Source organism: Lotus japonicus, chromosome 6 (assembly GCF_012489685.1).
Source record: "Lotus japonicus ecotype B-129 chromosome 6, LjGifu_v1.2".
Lineage (NCBI taxonomy): Eukaryota > Viridiplantae > Streptophyta > Magnoliopsida > Fabales > Fabaceae > Lotus > Lotus japonicus.
Window position 1 is genome coordinate 11,612,760 of NC_080046.1, and position 21,995 is coordinate 11,634,754.

At 37.2% G+C, this 21,995-nt stretch overlaps 2 protein-coding genes and 1 non-coding gene across 3 annotated transcripts; 2 read left to right on the forward strand and 1 right to left on the reverse strand.

The window, feature by feature from the left end:
* Positions 1-2,480, forward strand: LOC130724906 (uncharacterized). Its single transcript, XM_057576172.1, has 5 exons — positions 1-47; positions 237-411; positions 735-819; positions 944-1,035; positions 1,392-2,480. The coding sequence occupies exons 1-5, from the start codon at positions 1-3 to the stop codon at positions 1,722-1,724; spliced, it is 732 nt and encodes a 243-aa protein (XP_057432155.1). The 3' UTR covers positions 1,725-2,480.
* Positions 2,481-6,093: 3,613 nt separating this feature from the next.
* Positions 6,094-7,159, reverse strand: LOC130724907 (protein FAR1-RELATED SEQUENCE 5-like). Its single transcript, XM_057576173.1, has 3 exons — positions 6,856-7,159; positions 6,402-6,750; positions 6,094-6,313 (listed from the first exon to the last, which is right to left on the reverse strand). Exons 1-3 carry the CDS (start codon positions 7,157-7,159, stop codon positions 6,094-6,096), a joined length of 873 nt encoding a protein of 290 aa, XP_057432156.1.
* An 11,973-nt stretch (positions 7,160-19,132) lies between these two features.
* TRNAN-GUU (transfer RNA asparagine (anticodon GUU)) lies at positions 19,133-19,206 on the forward strand. Its single transcript has one exon. It is a non-coding gene; the product is annotated as a tRNA-Asn (tRNA).
* The last annotated feature ends 2,789 nt before the right edge of the window (positions 19,207-21,995 follow it).

Consider the following 21,995-nt stretch of genomic DNA (forward strand, 5'->3'; position numbering starts at 1 on the left):
ATGGCAGTGGGGCCCGAACCCGCGGGTACCCGACCCGACCCGACCAGGTTTGACGGTGAAACCCGAGTTGACTGGGTTTAAGTTCGGGTTCGGGTTTTACCCGATTATAAAACCTATGTTCGGGTTCGGGTTTGGGTTTGGTTAAACCCGCACCCGAACCCTACCCGAAACCCGATTATATGCCTCAATTTACATAAATAGCCTTATATATATATATTAGTTAGGAAATGAATTAGGTTTTCAGTCCAAGGCTCCAAGATTCAATCCCGTTGTGTTTCCAATTCAAGTTCCAAGGTTCCTTTCTTCTCCGGCTACTCCTTCCTTCATCCTTTCTTCTCCGGCTGCTCCTTCGTTCTTCCTTTCTTCTCTTGCTGCTCATTTCTTCTCCGGCTGCACCTCACATCGACGAAGGTATTGAGTTTTTGCTTCCCCTGTTTATTTTTTTGTTTCTTTTCTTTGGGTTTTTCGTGTATGGTAGCTGCAAATTGAAGTGGGATGAGATGAATATTTGTGGGTTTTTCGTGTATGGGTATTGTGTTGCGTATCTTTTCTCTTCATTATCAGTTTTGTTGTAATTTGTGATGCTCCTTTGGGTTAATCAATTAGGTTGGGATTCTTCTTTGTGAGTGAATAATAAACTGTTTTTCTTTCTCAATGGGCTTTTCCATTTATGATTTTGCTCCTTTTCCATCTTAATGTTCAGTGGATAATAACTCATATTGTTGTTGTGGCAGACTATTGATACAAGGGTCAAGCTTGCATATGCCCTTGCAAGACAGTGGGTTGGAGTGTATATCACTCCCGAGGCACCCAATGATGGTAACATAACAGAGGATATTGTAATTCTTAATTGGTGTTTTGTTGTTTTAATTTGTTTCTTTGCAAGTGTTGCAGAAATCATGCTGCCTCTAACAATTGGTGAATATTTATTTGAGTCTTGCAGAGTGGGTCTTAGAAGGTCTTGCTGGTTTCTTGACAGATTTTTTCATTAAGAAACATTTGGGAAACAATGAGGCACGGTATCTGAGATACAAGGTTTGGTTTTTTTTTTTTGTTAATGTGATATATGCAAAGGTTAACTCATCTAGCAAAGTTATAATGTTATAAGCCCTATCATGGTTGATATAATGTTTGGCTACAAGTTTAATGCGTAAATGAAGTTTATAGAAATCTAGGTATCACAGTGGCAATGAAATGTTTGGCCTCTAATTCCCCACTTTTTGAGAGGAGACAAAATTGAATTATCACTTGCTTCATATGCATTTATAGCATTCTCATTATGGTCAAAACTAATGGGCATGCAACATGAGCATTTTTTGGAACTTATTTTATATTGTGTAGATTTTGCCAATCTTAATTAATCTTTGCTGATTCTGGCATTTATGTTATAGGAAAAAATGGAGGAAGTGAACACAAATATGGAAGGGTCCTCTAATCCTACTAGTGAAAGTGCATGTCAACCAATTTTGGAAGGATCCTCTAATCCTACAACTGAAGATGGTAATACGGATATAGCACTAGAACCTCCACCAAAGAGGCACAGAAGCAAGGTGTGGGATGAATTTGAAAGGATTATTGAGAAGAACGGGGAAGTCAAGGCGAAATGCATGTATTGTAATAAAAAGCTTAGTGGCAATTCAAAGAATGGAACAAATCACTTGCACACTGATAAGTGCCAAATTCACCATGTTTTCCATCATACTTTAGGCACTTATCTATTGTAATAATGAAAAAATTCTTATAAGTAACTCTCTTTTAAGTAGATTATGTAGAAAATGATTTCAATCTCAATTTGAGTTGTAGGTTGAAGAGTAATTGAGAAAGTACATGATTTGGATGAAAGAAAGCTTGTAAATGAAGAAATCCACTTAGCCTTGAAGAATCCCACTCAAGAACTTTGAAATATCAAGAAATTAACCTTGTTGTTCCAATCATGCTTAGCATGTGTTCCAGGGTGCTAAGCATCATCTGGCAATGGAGACTCCTTCAACATGAAGTAACAGGGTGCTAAGCGTTTAAAATGGAGTGCTAAGCATCATCTAGCAGTGGGGAATCCTTCAGCATGAAGAAACAGGGCGCTAAGCACCTAAAGTGGAGTGCTAAGCACCCTGTAACAGATCTGCAATGCTATAAAACTCAAAGTTCAGCACAAAACAGGGAGTTCACGAAAATCAGAGATAAATACACAAACCCATCACTTGGGGAAAGGGAGAACTAAAAGGAGATCATCAAGGGTGACCTAGGAGACTAGAGAGAAAGCTTTGGAGCTGATTTCATCGCCGGGGAACCGTCACGAGTCGGTTTTTCATCGCTCTTCTTCTCTTTTATCATTGTAAAGCTATCCATGGAAGTGGATAGCTAATTTCTCATTTGTTGGGATTAGAACTAGTTGTTTTAATGCTCATGTAATCTATTTGATTTCCTTTCATGCAAATTTCATGTTTCTATGTTAAAGAATCAATGGTTTTCTCTTATGCTTCAAGCTATATCTTAGGTTGATCCCCTTGGGTATTTTGACTGATTCAAACTTGTGTAGGGAACTCACATGATCTTGAGTCTGAACTAGAGTTAATCATATGTTTCTTTTCCATGATTCAATGATTTTTACCTTGTGCTTCATGCTTGTTTTGGATTGATCACCTAGAACATGAATTTATATTTAATAGGATGGTGGGAACTAACTATTTAAATCTGAATTAGGTAAAATCATCTAATGATTCTAAGGTCTAGGGATAGGGTTAGATCATTAGTCTATTCAAACATCCATGCTTAATGCTACTCACTATTGTTAATCGATCAAGGGATTGAAGGTTAATATAGGGAGATGATAATCTTCTACACCAGGGGACTGGGTAGTAAGATAAGAAATGGTGGGAGGAATCAATTGCATAGAACGATATTTGTATGTGAATCAATAGAATACGTAGAGGTCAAACAACGAAACTCTAATCCCAGCAAAACTATCTACCTTGGTGAATCCAACTACTTTATCTGCTTTATTTATATTTTCATGTTCTTAAACAAACCCCTAATATCTCTGTTAACCCTCATTTAAGTTGTTAACTATTGAACGACATAAGTATTACACCTCCTTGTGGATACGACAAAACCCTTTACTATACTACAATTGAGTCTTGAGAGATTCAAACGTAGAGTGGTGAAAAAATCTTTCAACACACACCCATTTAAATAAGTGTGTTGAAAGAGCGGTTAAGACGAGAAGCCATAACAAAGGGCAAACATTCATCATACCTAAAACCGTACAAGGTAAGCAAGAGATAGGATTTGGAAATTATGATCCTGAAAATACAAAGAAGTTGATTGCAAATGCAATAATCATGCATGATTATCCACTATCAATAGTGGATCATATTGGTTTTAGGAAAGTATTGAGTTCTCTCCAACCATTATTTCAAGTTCCTTCTCGAAACACTATCAAGAAGGAGGTTTTGAAAGTCTATGATATTGAGAGAACATGTGCTATGAAGATGTTAGACAGTCATACGGGAAGAGTTGTCATTACCACAGATATGTGGACTGCAAGCAACCAAAAAAGGGGGTATATGGTGGTCACAGCTCACTACATTGATGGCACTTGGACTTTACAAAGTCTAATTTTGAGGTAATAAAGTTTAGATTTTAACTTTATTCTATTTTTTGTTTTTTATGATAAGTTGATAAATTGTTAATATTGTTATTGTAGGTTCATTTATGTTCCAGCCCCTCACACTGCTGAGAGACTTTGTAAAGTACTTGTTGATTGCTTGATGGACTGGAATATTGACTCAAAATTGTCTACCATTACTTTGGATAACTACAACACAAATGATAAAATGATTAGCCTTGTTAAGGATAAGTTGCGGTTGGACTCTTTGATAAGGGATGGGTCTTTGCTTCATATGCGTTGTTGTGCGCACATCCTAAACTTAATTGTTAAGGACGGGCTACAAGTGGTGAAAGAGGGGGTGGAAAATATTCGGGATAGTGTAGTGTATTGGAGTGGTACACCAAAAAGGAAGGAAAGATTTGAAGAAACAGCTAGACAATTGAGAATTACTTGCACTAAAAGTTTAGCTTTAGATTGTCCAACCAGATGGAACTCAACTTTTAAGATGCTTGAGATTGCTATTCCATACAAGGATGTATTTATTCGGCTAAGTCAACGTGATTCTCTATACGATTGTTTGCCAAGTGATTCACAATGGAAATTTGCAAAGGATGTTTGTGGGTGCCTAGAGTTGTTTAATGAAATAACTGACATGATTTCAGGTACGCAATATCCAATTGCCAACATTTATTTTTCTAAGATTTGTGGGTGCTTAGAGCTTTTTAATGAAATAACTGACATGATTTCAAGTACGCAATATCCAACTGCCAACATTTATTTTACTAAGATTTGTAAGATTAAGTTGGGAATTACTGCATGGAAGAAGTCCTCCAATCAATTGATTAAGCAAATGGCAACAAATATGATGGTAAAATTTGACATTTATTGGAGTGTTATTCATGATATTATGGGAGTTGCTACAGTTCTGGATCCTAGGTACAAGATGTCATTGCTTAAGTTCCAATTTGGAATATGCACAAGACTCAAATGCACAAGTGTAAAGAATCCGAAAATTCTGTTATGATCTGCTTCATGATTATCAGCATCTTGGAAATTCTAGTGAAAGATCTCCATTAATTAGTAGAAATGATGGTAATGTTAGCCATGGTGATGAAGAATATGAACAGTATATTGAGACGGAAGAAAGTGATTATTCAACTCCCAAAACTGAGTTGGATCATTATTTGGGTGAGAAAGTTATTAAAACTTATCCAGATTTTGACATTCTAAATTGGTGGAAGGTAAATGGAAACATGTATCCAACACTTGAAAAAATTTCAAGAGATGTGTTAGCTATTCCTATCACTTCAGTAGCTTCTGAATCAGCATTCAGCACTAGTGGTCGAATATTGAGCCCTCATCGTAGTCGACTTAATTGGACAACTGTAGAGGCCTTGATGTGTGCTAGGAGTTGGCTATGGTCTATTGAGAATGATGGTAAAGTTTCAAGCTATTAATTCAATATCATATTTAATATAGAATAATGTTTATATATTGTCAACTAATCATTCTTCGGTATTCTATGTGAGATATTTATAGGTAATTTGACTTCTAGTGCTGCACAAGAATATGCTACTGTATTAAATGAAATGAATTCCGATGACGAAGGTATTTAATACTTCATTTGCTTTAAATATTTTAAGCTTTAATGTTTTATTTAATGCTTCATTTCTTATTACAGCTGAACTAATGGAAGGCTATACTCAAGGTGAATAGTTGTTGCATCTATGCTTTGATGCAAAATATGGTTAGTATTGTGGTTAACTTTAATTAAAACAATTTATTTTAATATTTTTTTAAACAATTACTAATGAGCTTAACGTGAATACAACATGTGTCTATGTTTGTGAGTTGCTGACTTGCTGCTGTTTTAATTTGGAAGAGGATGTTGTTGAAGATTGTTGTTTTAACCTTGGATAGTTGGATTAAGCCATTGAGAGATGTTCTTTGGGTATTTTTATGTTGAATTTGTGCTTGTTGTTGAAGACTTTGAATTGTTGACTATTGAGTTTAATTCCCTTTCCATTTGACTTGTGGGTTTTTAATGTAATTGAGATGTTTGTGAACCATGAATTGCGTTGCTATTTGGTATTGAACCTTAGGTATCTACTTTTAATTGTAAAAGTTCATAAACTTTGTTGTGAACCATCACTTGTCGGTTTTGGGTCATTGCTATCTTACTCATATCCAATTATCCAGGTCCTATATTAGTCATTGTTAACTTTGTTGCATGCCCATTTATGAACCAAGGGTGGGAAATGAGAACAATTACTTATTAGCTTTTTTTTCTTTTCCAAAATGTAGTTTATTGAGCTGTACATGTTGGTTAAAAAAATAAACTGTACATGTTCTCAACGGGTTTCGGGTTTGGGTGTGGAAACCCGAAACCCATCGGGTGCGGGCGTGTACCCGAAACTTGTTTGGGTTCGGGTTCGGGTTTGTCATTTCGGGTTCGGGTTTGGGCAGGGTGAAACCCGCACCCGACCCTACCCGATGCCATGCCTATGCATAGATTTGTCTCCATCAGTCACAACAACTTTGGGTTGCTTTCCAAACATAGCTTCATCCAAGGCTTTCAGGACCCATTTGTAAGTCTCAATGGTCTCATCACAAACCAAGGCACATGCAAAAATTGTAGTCTCCTTGTGATGATTGTAACCAGAAAAGATAACAACCGGTTTGTTGTACTTGTTCTTCTTGTAGGTGCTGTAAAAAACAATGACATCTCCAAACGCTTGGTAATCAAGGCGACTTGTTCCATCGCACCAAAACAAGTTTTCAAGATTTTCTTCACCTGATCTTGTGAATTTGAAAAAAAAACATGGGATCCTTCTCCCCCTTACGCTGCAAATAACTCAATGCACTAGCTGCATCTCCAGCACCTAAACTTATCCTTTTCTTCTTATCAACATGATTATATAAGTCCTTTTTCAGAAAACCCACCGATTCATGCCCACCTTTCTGACCCATCAAAAGCCTCATTATGTTGCAACTTCTCACCCCATACAACTTTAGACTATCTACTTGAGCCTTGTCACCATCAGTCAATCCCCTGAATGAGGGCATTAAATGAACGTGGGATGCAGGTGTCAACCCATGATTGTGTTCTGGTTCAAATAGCACAACCTTCCACTTGCTTGAGTCTGCATGAAAACGGACACGGAACTTTGCTGGGCAAGCCACTCTGGTAATAGGCTTTGCTTCTTTGACTCAGCTAACCTTATTCACATGCTTCTCATGTCTCTCACCTTCCCTATTACACACCAGTTGATGACTAATAATATTACCCTTTCGATCACGACGAACATCATCTTTCCTTGCACCAAAACCTTTGAAATGGGCATAGTGTTGGTAAAATTCAACAGCATCCTTCTCAGAACAAAACACCAGCTCCCTTATCTCATCAGCTGTCAAGTCAGGGATTAATTTGCAACGATCTGGATTAGAATTCTCATTATTTCCATCATCAGCCACAGCCTCAGAATCATCATCCTCACTCATACCTCCATCATTAGACAAGTCAATAGAGAAATATTCATTCACATCTGCCATAGCAGCAAACCTATGCAACGAAACCAATAAATAAGTGTTAAGTTCAAACGTGTTACAACGTGTTTCAATCTTATTTTGATCCTAACAATTTTTATAAATACTTTTCTCTACTAAAATCTAATTCCAGATGTTAATGACATTTTTCAGGAAATATATATTATAAGGTCACATGCTTCAACGAATATGTCTAAGCCTTATAAGGAAAAAGAAGTTTACGCAAGATATGACCGCATCGTCCAGTAAACAAGGAAGACACTTATTCTGTATCGTTTCATGCCACGTCATACCTCAGAATTTCAGAAGAAGCCTTTGAGCGGGAAAGTCAAAATTGTATCTCAACTATTTGCCCCATGCTTTAGTCAGAAGGAAACTAATCTGGTCACGTGCAAACTGATTTACCTTTGAAGAGAGAAGTCTCGATGACCAATGAAGAGGAAAAAGGACAACACGTCAACATCACTTTTCCAAAATGTCTCTCTTCTGCAAAGTAGCCCAAAGCTATCACCACCTACTAGCTGACAAAGTACACCTTTTTGGCTAAAGGATAGCTTTGAACAGCAGCATGCATTTAATGAAGCTACCAACCGGAGATTTGAATCAATGGTTAGATGACACTCACAACAGCTACAAACAACGGCCAGATTTTGTGTCTCAACGGCTACACAACTAGCAAGATCATATATAAAGGACATATCTGAAGATTGAAGAAGATAAGAAGAGAAAAATTTATTGCAAGAAAAGAAAGAACTCAGAGCAGTTACTCCAAACATTCTTCAAAGCATTAAAAGCTCACAGCAGATTTCCTAAGAGTCAAATCCGATCTCATACCTCTGCTAAATCAAGAGAGAATACCAAACCTTAAAAGAGTCAAACCTCTTCTCTTACTTCTCTCTTAGATTCTGAACTCTTGTGTGTTCCAACGTCCTTTCAGAACCCAAAACACTTGAGAGTTCCAGTGCCATAAATTGTCTACACCAACTCTTTTGAGAAGAGATTTCTTGTAGAGCCAAACAATCTTGTTGATTGTAGGAGGAGTCCTGTACAATACTTGGAGAAGTCCGTGATAATACTAGGAGGAGTCCTGTACAATACTTGGAGAAGTCCGTGATAATACTTGGAGAAGTCATGTCTAATACTTGTATTGGAGAAGTCCTTGATACTTGCTAGTGAAAATCTTGGTGGTGGCCAAGTACTGGACGTAGCCCAATCGTTTAGGGTGAACCAGTATAAATTCCTGTGTGCTGATCGTTCTGCTTTATTTACTTACTTCCGCTGCACTAAACAGTTTTTGAAAAGTCACCAGAACAATTTTCTTAAGAACTTATCTTCTTTTCATAAACTAAAGTTTTAACAAGTAATTTTTAAGAACACAATTCAAACCCCCCCTTTCTTGTGTTACTTATTTACATATCAATTGGCATCAGAGCTTAGGCTCTAGAACTAACATCTTAACAGGTGTAGAGTAAAGATCCATGGCAGAAGATCAAGCTATCGCTACGGGCTCATCCACCAACAAGCCTCCTTTCTTTGATGGAACCGAATATCCCTACTGGAAGACGCACATGCAACTTTTCATAGAATCCTCAAGCTACAAGTTGTGGGATATCATTGAAAATGGCAACATCGTCTATAAAGATGACGCTGGTGAACCCATCAAGAAAGATCAGCTGACAGAAGCTCAACGCAAAGACTATCAACTCAATTCAAAGGCAAAACTATTTCTCTTATGTGCCTTAAGCAAAGCTCAGTTGGACAAAGTTGATGGACTCGCAACTGCCAAAGAAGTATGGGAAGCTCTAGGGCTTGCCTATGAAGGTACAGCAAATGTACGTCAAGCCAAAGTAAGTTTACTAGTGGCTGAATATGAAACCTTCAAAATGAAGGAAAATGAAACCATTGATGAAATGTTCGCAAGATTTCAAACCATTATCAATGGTCTTCGAAATCTCGATCGCACATACGCACACATTGATCAAATCACAAAAATACTGAGGTGCCTTCCTAAAAGATGGAGACCCAAAGTTACTGCTATCCAAGAAGCAAGAGATCTTAGCACACTAAAACTTGAAGATCTCCTGGGATCTCTGAAGGTTCATGAGATTGAACTTTCTCAAGATGAAAGCCTAAAGAAGCAGAAAAGCATCGCCTTCAAAGCTAACATCTCCAAAAACAGTCAGACGAAAGAAATGTCTGATGAAGAAGATTCCTCAGAAGAACTGTCCGATGATGAGCAAGCACTGTTCAACAGAAAGTTCAAAAAGATGTGGATCAAACAACAAAGAGGAAAAGGCCTGAAGAAGGACAACAAAAGAGAATCAAGTCAGAAAAAGAAATCCTTTCCACACAAAGGTGAAAGCACCTCAACTGCAGACAAAAGCAACATTACATGTTTCGAATGCAAAAAGCCAGGTCACATCAAACCAGACTGTCCTAGACTAGCTAAAAAGCCTGTCAGGAAACCATTCTACAAGAAGAAGAAAGCTCTAGTAACTGGCTGGGATGATTCTGAAAACAACTCTGAAGATGACGAGGAAGAAGAAGATGAAGAATCTCTATTCGCTCTCATGGCTTCAGTAGATGGATCAGATGATGATGAAGATGATGAGATTTACTTAACAGAACGAAGGAAACGCCAACAATGGTACCTGGACAGTGGATGCTCGCGTCATATGACGGGAGAAAAGTCTATGTTCCCCAAGATTCAAGTTAGATCTGATGGTGGATTTGTAACCTTTGGTGGAAATCAAAAAGGATTCATTGTTGGAGAAGGTACTGTTGCCATTCGCAGTGACAGAGGAGGAGAGTTTGTGAATGAAGATTTTGAAAAATTCTGTGCACAAGAAGGTATCAGCCATCAGTTCTCAGCTCCAAGGACACCACAGCAAAACGGTGTAGCTGAACGGAAGAACAGATCACTTCAAGAAATGGCAAGGACAATGCTCAGTGAAACTTCCCTACCAAAGTATTTCTGGGCTGAAGCTATTGAAACTGCATGCTACATTCAGAATAGAATATCTATGCGACCCATGTTGAAAAAGACTCCATATGAACTATGGAAAGATAGAAAGCCAACTGTATCGTACTTTCATCCATTTGGATGCAAGTGTTACATTCTCAACACCAAGGACAACATCGGAAAATTTGACAATAAGTCTGATCAAGGAATTCTCCTTGGATATTCTTCTCACTCCAAAGCCTATAGAGTTTACAACTCAAGAACAAAAGTTGTTGAAGAATCTATCAATGTCAAGTTCGATGATAGTTCAATCAAGGCCGTTGATCGTTTAGAAAGAGATTTTCTCAATCTAGACCTATCAGATCATGATGAAGCAGATGACGACACAACAAGAGCTCAACCATCAGAATCAGTTCATGAAGATCAATCTCCGTCACCTCCTGGTACTATTCCTGAACAGTCCGACCAAGTCATGACTTCAAGCGGAATCTCACTTCCAAAGGAGTGAAAGTACAGAAGTGATCATCCACCAGAGCAAATCATTGGAAGTGTATCAGAAAGAGTAAAGACCAGATCAGCATTCAGAGAAGAATCAAACAGCGCATTCATCTCAGAGATTGAACCAAAGAACGTTGAAGAGGCTCTACAAGATGAAGGATGGATTCTGGCTATGCAAGAAGAACTAAATCAATTTGAAAGAAGTCAAGTATGGACCCTAGTTCCAAGACCAACTGGAAAATCTATCATTGGTACTAAATGGGTCTTCAGAAACAAGATGGATGAAAATGGGAAAGTCACTAGAAACAAAGCGAGACTAGTAGCACAAGGTTACAACCAACAAGAAGGAATTGACTACACTGAAACGTTCGCACCAGTTGCAAGAATTGAAGCAATAAGGATACTCCTAGCTTTTGCATGTCAACATTCCATCAAGCTATATCAAATGGATGTCAAAAGCGCCTTTCTGAACGGAGTAATTGAAGAGGAAGTCTATGTGAAGCAACCTCCAGGCTTTGAAGAACCATCCACTCCAGACTACGTGTACAGGTTGAAGAAAGCTCTGTACGGTTTAAAACAAGCCCCAAGGGCTTGGTATGATCGTCTAAGCAACTTTCTCATGAAGAATGGTTTTTCAAGAGGAAAGATTGACAACACCCTCTTCAGGAAGCAATTGAAGGACGACTACATCCTTGTACAATTGTATGTTGATGATATCATCTTCGGTGCAACTAGCGATAAACTGTGTAAAGAATTTTCTACTCTCATGCAAAGTGAATTTGAAATGAGTATGATGGGAGAACTGAAATTCTTTCTGGGACTTCAAATCAAGCAAGAGAAAGACAAGATCTTCATACATCAGTCCAAGTACATAAAGGATATGCTCAAGAAATACAACATGCACAAGTCAAATGAGATGAGTACTCCTATGTATCCCAACACTGTTCTGGACAAAAGTGATGAAAGCTCACCAGTTGACCCAACATCGTACAGAGGGATGATTGGTTCACTTCTTTATTTAACGTCCAGCAGACCAGACATAATGTTTAGTGTTTGTCTATGTGCAAGGTTTCAGGTAAACCCACAGCAATCTCATCTTAGTGCTGTTAAGCGAATCTTTAGATATTTAATTGGTACTGCTAATCTTGGTCTATTATATGAGAAAGGTGAAGATTTCAGGTTGAAAGGATTTTGTGATGCGGATTATGCTGGTGATCGAGTTGAACGGAAAAGCACTAGTGGAGGATGTCACTTTCTGGGAAACTGTTTAGTATCCTGGACAAGTAAACGTCAAAGCACTATTTCCTTATCCACTGCTGAAGCTGAATATGTGGCAGCAAGTTCTTGTTGTACACAACTCCTATGGATAAAGCATCAACTTGAGGATTACAACATTCATGAAAACAAGATACCTCTTTTATGTGATAACACAAGTGCCATCAATATTGCCAAGAATCCAGTTCAGCATTCAAGAACAAAGCACATTGAGATCAAACATCATTTCATTAGAGATCTTGTGGCAAAGGGAAACATTGATATATCTCATATACACACAGAAGATCAACTTGCTGACATACTCACGAAACCTCTTTTAGAAGGCAGATTCTCAGATCTAAGAACAAGGATAAATATGCACTCTGCTCAATAAAAGGTATGGAAACAAAGGTTTCTATTTTGCAGGTTTCGTTCTTCGAAGAACATCCGCACTGTTCTGTCTCCTCACTGTTCAACCAGTAGATCAAATCGTTCAACAACTCTCCGTTCGATGAAGTTGCTCTCAGGAAATCTATATCGTTTGGTTAACAGCTGGCAAAGACATTGTTTAGTTCAATGCATCATTACTCTTGCACGTGCTACAATAGTGAACTTTGAAAGGTCTCATCACATTAAATGCGAAGCAGTTATCTCTCTTACTTTTAACGCGCGTGGTCTCAACTGCTCAATTGTTTAATAGTTTCCCTCTCATGAAAAGAAAACCGCCATCTGCACACCACCCAAAACTGCCATTCCTTATTCCAAATCAAATATATCCAAAAGATTTCCTTCTCTCTCTTTCACCTCACTTCATTTGACATTTACTCTCTCTCTCTCTTCCAAGTAAAGAAACCCTAAGCCTTCTCTGAAACTTCCTCTCATTCCCAAATGGCCGGAGTTCTTGCTACCCCTTCCAAAGTCCCTTCCAAATCTAAGGCCCCATCCAAGAAAGGTGGTAAAACACCTTACTCTGCTGAAGAAATAGAGATCATCCAGAGGAGATCAGAGAGGATCAACCGCCAACGCTCTGTTCAACTCAAGGAGGTTGGAGCCGTGAAAACTGAGAAACTGGGTGACAACTCTCTTGTGTCCCCAAGGTACTTTGATCTGAAGGTGTTTGCCTTCGTGAAGATGGCTGGGCTTGCAGACTTACTTCATCAGGACTGGGAGACGGTGTGCACCATGGCTCAGCGCGAAGTGTATGTGCCTTTGGTAAAGGAATTTTATGACTGTGCCGTTGTGATAAATCACAGACAAGTCATTAAGTCCAAAGTAAATGACAAGATCATCTCAGTGACTCTCAACGACATGGCTGAAGCACTGAATGTGAAGTTGGAAGTTGGTGAAAAATATTCCCCAAATTGGTTTGCGAAAGTTAATGACTGGAAGTGCATTTGGAAGAACCAAGAGGAACCACTGACTGTGGAAGTGGGCAATCTCATTGATGATGTAAAGTTCAACAATGCTGTGATTAGCAAGGTTGTCTTACCAAAGGATGGTGCAAGAAATTATGTAAATGCGCATGCAAGGTACGCATTGTACAAGATCTTGAAAAGAGTGAAAATTAACCCTGCACACTTGATGTGGAACTACTTGATCAACTATCTGGAGAAAAGCCAAGGATACCTTCCTTTTGGCTCGCTGTTGACCGTTATTTTCGAAAAGAAAGGTGTTATCAAAGAGTTTCTGGAATCAGAGGATCGCTTGAATGAAGATGTGATCTTTCCTTCACCGATCAGACTGGGAGATGTGAGCAAAATGAACATTCCCTTTGATGCCTCTGATGTTCCTGAAGAATACTTGCCCAGAACAAGGAAAAACACCAGAGGAAAAGAAAAGGTATCTGATGAACAGACTGTCCAGACAAGGAAGAAAAATCTGACAGAACTGTCCGATGTGTCAAAGAAGGAACCGTCCAAGAGAATCGTTCCTGCAGCTCTCCGCATCGCACCGTTCCCTGAGGACGAGGAAGAACAGTTTGTTCGAATCAAGATTGTGAAGAGTGGTGAACCATTGCATTCTCAATCCAACCCCATCGCTTCAAGAACCAGATCAGGGAAAGGTTCTCCGCCTGTCAAGAATGCTGAACCCAAAAAGCTAAAGAGATTGAGGAAGCAATTTGAAGAATCTCAAGTTACTGTTGAACCACAACCTGCATGTCAGAAAAGGAAGAATTTCTCTGCTGAACCTGAGGAGCCCTTCTTTGATGAGGACATTGTTCTTCACACAAGGTTAGCAAACTCTCTCTTACCTTATCAAGAAATTCCTTCTGAAATGTCCAACAAAGAATTTCTGGATTCACTGTTTGTTGACAATACTCAAACACAACACTGCTCTCCAACACATTCACAACACCACACTGAACCATTGCCAAAACTCCCACCAAACGCAAACCTCAATGAACCCTTGACTGAAACAACAAATGAACCACTCACATCTCAACCAAACTCTACCATGAACACTGCTTTCATCACTGACCAAACTGCCGTTGCACAAGAGAATGCCTCTGCATTCCAACTTGTTCAATCTTTGCCTAAGTCATTGATTGCCGATGAGCATATGACTTCTACTCTCAAACCGTTCACGAAAGCAAGCACTAAGAAGGCAAGCAGATCCGGTACTGTTCTCTATTTTTCTCAAGCAAGAAAGAGGCGCCTTCAGACGCTAGTGTCCTCTGCTATCCAACGCAGACGCACCTTGAGGACTACCAAGGGATCGTTCAAAAGCTACCTGAACCTTCTGGCAAGAAAGATTGACAAGTCTTCAAGCAATCAGCTCACTGCTACATGGAAACGACAAGAGGGTGACAACTACTTGTTCCAACTTCACGCTTGCAAAGTTCCTGATCCAGAGTTCTGGAAATTGAGTGTCTCTGAGGGATATGTTGGTACTCTGCCATATTCTCTCATGAATCGGACCTCCGCGCTCTCACTGAAATTTGGAACTTGGGTGTTTGTACTCCTACCCACTCACATTCCTGAAGTTGTTTCTCATTCTGAGAAAGCCAACACTGAAAAAGGAAAGGAGAAGATGCTTGAAGAAGCAGATGATACAGAGTCACAACTGAACAGTTCTGCTGATGGAAAAGAAGAAGATGAATCTGAGGGACTTCAAGCTAATTTCAAGACTGAAGGTGGAAGCTCAAGTGCTCAAGTCTTGGCGACTCAATTTGTCACCAGAGAAGACTTTCAAGACCACCGTGACCACATCAACCAGCAGTTCATGACTCTTGCCCAGAAAATCGATCAGCTGCTGACACGCTTTGGCTAATGGCCAACTCTCTATCCTGAACAATTCGCATTTACTTTTATGTTTTCAGACAATTGTTCACTGATTATGCATATTTTATCGTTCCATCATGCTTATCGTTTTATAACTAACGTTTGCCATGTTTACTATGCATATTATACCTTTCTACTAATTTCTTTTCCCTTTGTTTTTAATAATGCCAAAGGGGGAGAAAATAGGAATTAGGAATTATAGAAAAGTTTAAGATCAAGTTCAAGGTTGTTTCCTTAACCTAACACCAAAGTTTTATACAACTCAGGGGGAGTAATATGATTTGAATAAGTTTTTTTTTAAAACTTTTATCTTACCCAATTTAGGGGGAGCATAAATTCTTTTTACTCTTGATCATTATCCTTTTCAATAAAAATTGTCATTATCAAAAAGGGGGAGATTGTTAAGTTCAAACGTGTTACAACGTGTTTCAATCTTATTTTGATCCTAACAATTTTTATAAATACTTTTCTCTACTAAAATCTAATTCCAGATGTTAATGACATTTTTCAGGAAATATATATTATAATGTCACATGCTTCAACGAATATGTCTAAGCCTTATAAGGAAAAAGAAGTTTACGCAAGATATGACCGCATCGTCTAGTAAACAAGGAAGACACTTATTCTGTATCGTTTCATGCCACGTCATACCTCAGAATTTCAGAAGAAGCCTTTGAGCGGGAAAGTCAAAATTGTATCTCAACTATTTGCCCCATGCTTTAGTCAGAAGGAAACTAATCTGGTCACGTGCAAACTGATTTACCTTTGAAGAGAGAAGTCTCGATGACCAATGAAGAGGAAAAAGGACAACACGTCAACATCACTTTTCCAAAATGTCTCTCTTCTGCAAAGTAGCCCAAAGCTATCACCACCTACTAGCTGACAAAGTACACCTTTTTGGCTAAAGGATAGCTTTGAACAGCAGCATGCATTTAATGAAGCTACCAACCGGAGATTTGAATCAATGGTTAGATGACACTCACAACGGCTACAAACAACGGCCAGATTTTGTGTCTCAACGGCTACACAACTAGCAAGATCATATATAAAGGACATATCTGAAGATTGAAGAAGATAAGAAGAGAAAAATTTATTGCAAGAAAAGAAAGAACTTAGAGCAGTTACTCCAAACATTCTTCAAAGCATTAAAAGCTCACAGCAGATTTCCTAAGAGTCAAATCCGATCTCATACCTCTGCTAAATCAAGAGAGAATACCAAACCTTAAAAGAGTCAAACCTCTTCTCTTACTTCTCTCTTAGATTCTGAACTCTTGTGTGTTCCAACGTCCTTTCAGAACCCAAAACACTTGAGAGTTCCGGTGCCATAAATTGTCTACACCAACTCTTTTGAGAAGAGATTTCTTGTAGAGCCAAACAATCTTGTTGATTGTAGGAGGAGTCCTGTACAATACTTGGAGAAGTCCGTGATAATACTAGGAGGAGTCCTGTACAATACTTGGAGAAGTCCGTGATAATACTTGGAGAAGTCCTGTCTAATACTTGTATTGGAGAAGTCCTTGATACTTGCTAGTGAAAATCTTGGTGGTGGCCAAGTACTGGACGTAGCCCAATCGTTTAGGGTGAACCAGTATAAATTCCTGTGTGCTGATCGTTCTGCTTTATTTACTTACTTCCGCTGCACTAAACAGTTTTTGAAAAGTCACCAGAACAATTTTCTTAAGAACTTATCTTCTTTTCATAAACTAAAGTTTTAACAAGTAATTTTTAAGAACACAATTCAAACCCCCCTTTCTTGTGTTACTTATTTACATATCAATAAGTACAACACAAAGATTTAAGTAAACAAAACCTGATTTTCGAAAACAACGAAATCAATTTTGTAAACCTTAAACGAAAAAAATTTCATTCCGATTTTTTAAACCCTAAACCCACCGATTCTAAAGCCTAAACCCAAAAGCACAATACCCAAAATGCGATTTAAACCCTAAACCCAGATTCAAAACCCACAAATATAAGAATCCCTGAATTTGAAATCAAACAACAACAGCGAATAATAGATTAGGAAAATGCGATTTTAGAACCAAAACACACTAAACCCAGATTCAGAAACACACAATATAATGACCCGAGAACTTATACGAACGAAAAGAAACGAACCTTGCTATTTGATTGTTGATGGAAGATACAAAAGCTCGAACGACAATGGTCCTCGTGTGCGAAAAACGAACGATGAAGAAGCTGGAAGGTGAAGAAGCTGATACTATTTAGGGTTCAAGGAAGAAGAAGAAGAAAATGGGTTGAACTCATAATACAAATAAGCTTGGTAAAAATTCTCAATGATGGTTAAAAGATAATATACAACTTTCAAACAATTGCTAAAAGGCCCCTCCGAAAATAAAATATAAAACATTTTTGATTTTCTAAAAAATAATTCAAATTTGAACAGAAAAAGAAAATTTGAAAATACTAATACACATGGCAGCATATTATTTGCTAAAAGGGTTGGAGGCACCACACCCTTAAAAATAGGGAGGCACCACAGAATTTTCCATTTAAATATCAAATAATTCCATATTTTCGAAAATAATTAATGTATTAATATTGCATTTAATAGTTATAAATGATAGTCATATAATTAACAAAAGTCATTTCTGACATTTTTCGAAAATAACTACAACATTAATTTGACATTTAATGATTTTAATTAATTACATTAGAATAATTAATAAAAGTCAATTGTGACTTTTCTACCATTAAGGTGTATGCTGACAAAGTTTTTTTTAATGATTATGATTTTTTATATAAAAAATGTTAAAAAATTGATTGATTTGAAAGTTAACTCAAGAATTTTATATTTTATGTTTTCGTATATACATTTGGAAAATTAAAATGGTTTTGGTATATTGTTACTCATGGTATATTGATTTTCAAAGCATATAAAATTAGAAAAAAAAAAATGAATTACAATGTAACTAGGATTGGAAAAAAAATTAAATAGGTGATATACGTATTTAAAAAAGAAAAACGAGAGAAGAAATATGAAAATGTTTGATGTATGCTAACAAGTACTCGTATTACATTCGTTCATTTTTTAAAAATAAGTCTAATGTATGTACATGTATGTTTGATGTATGCTCGGATGTAGGTCCATAAATAGGTGCTTGCTGTTTCATGGACCTACTGTGATTGCCCCGCAGGAAAAGGGAAGCGAGTAAGTGACCCACAATTGTGGGGCATGAGCGGTAGGGGCGTTAACTACAACATTGCAGCTTCGTGCGAGAGTTACAAACAGGAAAAAATTAAGTTAAATCTTTTTATGATTAATAGTAAAGATATAATGTGTGGTCAACAACAACGAATACAGTTGAATGTGGTTTATTTGATTTTTTTTTTGAAATTTATAAGAATGTTTTTACCAATAATTAATTAGCGCTTGCTAATTTACTAACTTTTATTTGACTTTAATGTATCATTTCATTCATTTTTTTTATAATCATTGTATTCATTTATTTGTACTCTTATTCTATCCGTACATAGTGCGAGATCAATATTAATTTAATAATAGTTTGAAGTAACTACTGCAATAAAGACATGAGAGACAAGAGGTAATCCAAACTCGGCATATGACAGATATGTTTACTCAAATAAAAGACATTAATAAATTGTTTCACTAATTTGGAGGCATGGACCCTTAATCATTAAAAATAAGAATGGCAGTTCACTCAAGTTACTATACAGAACTAGCATTAGTAAGAGACTCTGAAACTAACTACACTCTACAGAATTTGAAGGCTAAAACAATGGTATTTGGAGAAGAAAGCACAAACTGTGGTGCAATAGTAGCATGTATGAATGATGATCTCTTTCTTTTAGGATTAAATTCTGACATTAGAAGCATATTTAGAATAAATTATAGAAAAATGCATCTCCAAACTACGATATGTGTATATGTTTTCGGTTGCATTTTGGAATCTCCGCAATAATAGTTGGTTTTAATAGTTAATTGACGCGCTTAAACAACAAGCTGGAATAGCTCAGCTGGTTAGAGCGTGTGGCTGTTAACCACAAGGTCGGAGGTTCGAACCCTCCTTCTAGCGTTTTTGGTGTTTTTATTATATATATATATTAAAATCTTTATTCCTTTTGAAAGTAAATCTTCATTCCTTTGTATTTTTTGAAATATAATTGCAGACAGTGTTGTAACTGCAGTGTTATTGGAGCTTTCCCGTAATTATGGCAGGCATTTTTTCCAAAAAATTTAACCTTATATTTTATATGAAGAATAATTAAAAAAAACTATAATCGACATATTTTTTTGAAACTTATAATCGACATATTTAATTTACTTTCGTGTTATATACCAAAAAATAAATGACCTAGGTTAACTTCGTATTTCCTTTAATAGTTCAAATACAAAGTTGGTGTTTCACATCCTATTGGTCCTAAAAAGGATGTCCACATATGTAAATTACCTGTTGACAAAAACCATTAGGATTCTAAATTTGTGTCAGGGCCGGCCCAAGGGCCAAGCGACCCAAGCAAGAGCTTTGGGCCTCTAAAATAAAATTTTACTAAGTGAAAAAAGGCTTCATATTTTTGTAAATAAGGCCTCAAATAAAAAAGAAAAGACCCCATATTTTTGTAAATAAGATATGTTAAATAAAAAAAAATAGATAAAAATGTTTCACTTTAAAGTTCGTTTTAGGCCTCATTTAGTGTTGGGTCGGCCCTAGTTTGTGTAATTTATATTTAAAGTTAAATAAAGGTTGGGTCCTTGTATAATACGTTAAGTTTGAAATTAGTCCATGTCCCACGTAAAAATATTGCTAAAATTGACTAATGCTAAATACATAATTAAATTCGTTCCAAAAAAAGTAAACAATATATTGCTAAAATTGGAAGAGAGGGAAAGGGGGTGGAGGTAGAGGTGGATGTGGAGGTTGGATGGTAGTCGTGGAGGGTTAACGAAAGAAGAATAACCGAAAGTGATTTCAAAAATTTAGAAGAGAACTTAATGTCGCATTGTTAATATTTACGCTCCAAGTGATTTGGAAGAAAAAAGAAGATTATGGAGAAGTAGAAGCAACATTTTGTTGTGGTGTCTAAATTGATGGTTTTAACAGTTTCATTAACTCAGTGGAGCTTGTAGATATTCCCTTGGTTGAAAGAAGATTTACATGGATTAGGCCAAACACCCAGCAATGAGCAAGTTGGACCGAGCCCTAGTGTCAAATGATTGGCTCTCCCATTGGCCAGGTTACATTCAAGAGGTTCTTAATAGAGAGAACTGTGATCACTGTTCGGTAGCTAAACAGGATTGGGGCTCAAAGTCATTCAGAGTCCTGATCAATTTTTTGTTTTAGTATCATAGATTCAATTTTTTTTTGGAAAATGAGTGGCTAGGGATCCAATTGCACATGGGTGGGGAGCATTTGAGCTTAAGGAGAAACTGAGAGCACTAAAACAGAAACTGTGGAACCGAGTGGTGTTTGGGGATATAAACAACAAGAGAAGATAATTGGTGTGGAAGAGAAATGAGAAGGACGAGAAGGCAAAAGAAGAGGATTGAACAAAGAAGAAATTAGCTTGAGGAAATAGATGGGGACTGAATATTGGAGATTATCCAATATGAATGAATAATAAATTTTTCAGAAATCAAGACATAGATGGCTAAAAGAAGTGATGTGAAAACAAGATTCTTTCATGTAACGGTAAATTGAAGATTGAGGGTGAATTCAAAATTTGAAAGAAACTTATTAGCCAGCCACACATTTGGATGAAAGAGTTCGCACCATAGAGAAAATAAATGCTGAAATACAAGGATTCAAGAAGCATCCTAAAAAGAAAGGATATCCCTTTTAGGCTATGATGAACCCGAGTTTGGAAATATCAGTGATGATGGGGATGAAAATAGAAAGGCACATGTGGCTTAATAAAAGCTTAGACCCCATATGCATGTGCTTCTCTAAGGCCTTATGAAAATAAGGATAAAATCTCTTTCAAAAAGAATTTGGACTTTGATATAACTAAACTTCATCAAATCTTTGATCATTTAGTTCGAGATTGTCAAATAGAATCACCATCTGATCATAAGTTCTCCACTCTTGAGAAAAGGAAGGGAAGTAAATATCATAATACTTATGGTGATTGGGAAAATTCTTACCTTTGCTTTTGGGATTTGATTCAGAGAACAATGCTCAAGTTTGAAGAAAAGACAGGCTTTGTTTGGATTGAGGGAGGGGATGGAGTGGAGTGGAGGGGTGGGGAAGGAGGGAGTGATCCATTGTTTGTTTTATTTAAAATATGATGGAAGGGAGTGGTAAGTAGTGGTCCAAGATCCATCATGCTCCATTACTTTCCTTCAGATCTACTTCCCCCAAAATTGGATGGAAAGGAATGGAAAGAAAAACTGATCGTACTTACTTAAATTATGAAAATACTATTCTACCCATGGTCACCTCCATACGATCATACATAACTTTTCCTAGTTGGTGACCCTAATTTTCTCCCATCACGTAATAATCATGCTAATGCAAGTACAAGCCAACCGGTTTTCATTTAAATAAAACCACACATGCTGCGGATCTTCTGGGCACTAGACAACTCTTTTACCATTTCAAGTTTTTCGTCTGGCTTTAACCAAGGCAGACACCGAATTGTCATATATAGTTTGTAAAGATGTTGAGTTCTACATCAAATCGTTTCTCATTTTTTTCTCCACTATAATTTGTAAGTGTGCTCTTCCTCAATTGTGAACAAAGGCACTCAGCAATAGCATCAGGACAGTAGAGAACCTCAGTTGTTAGACACACCGAATCATAAGATATTGAATATTGGACATCAATTTTCAATTGCTTTTTCAGCTTGTCTTTTATTTTAAAATAAT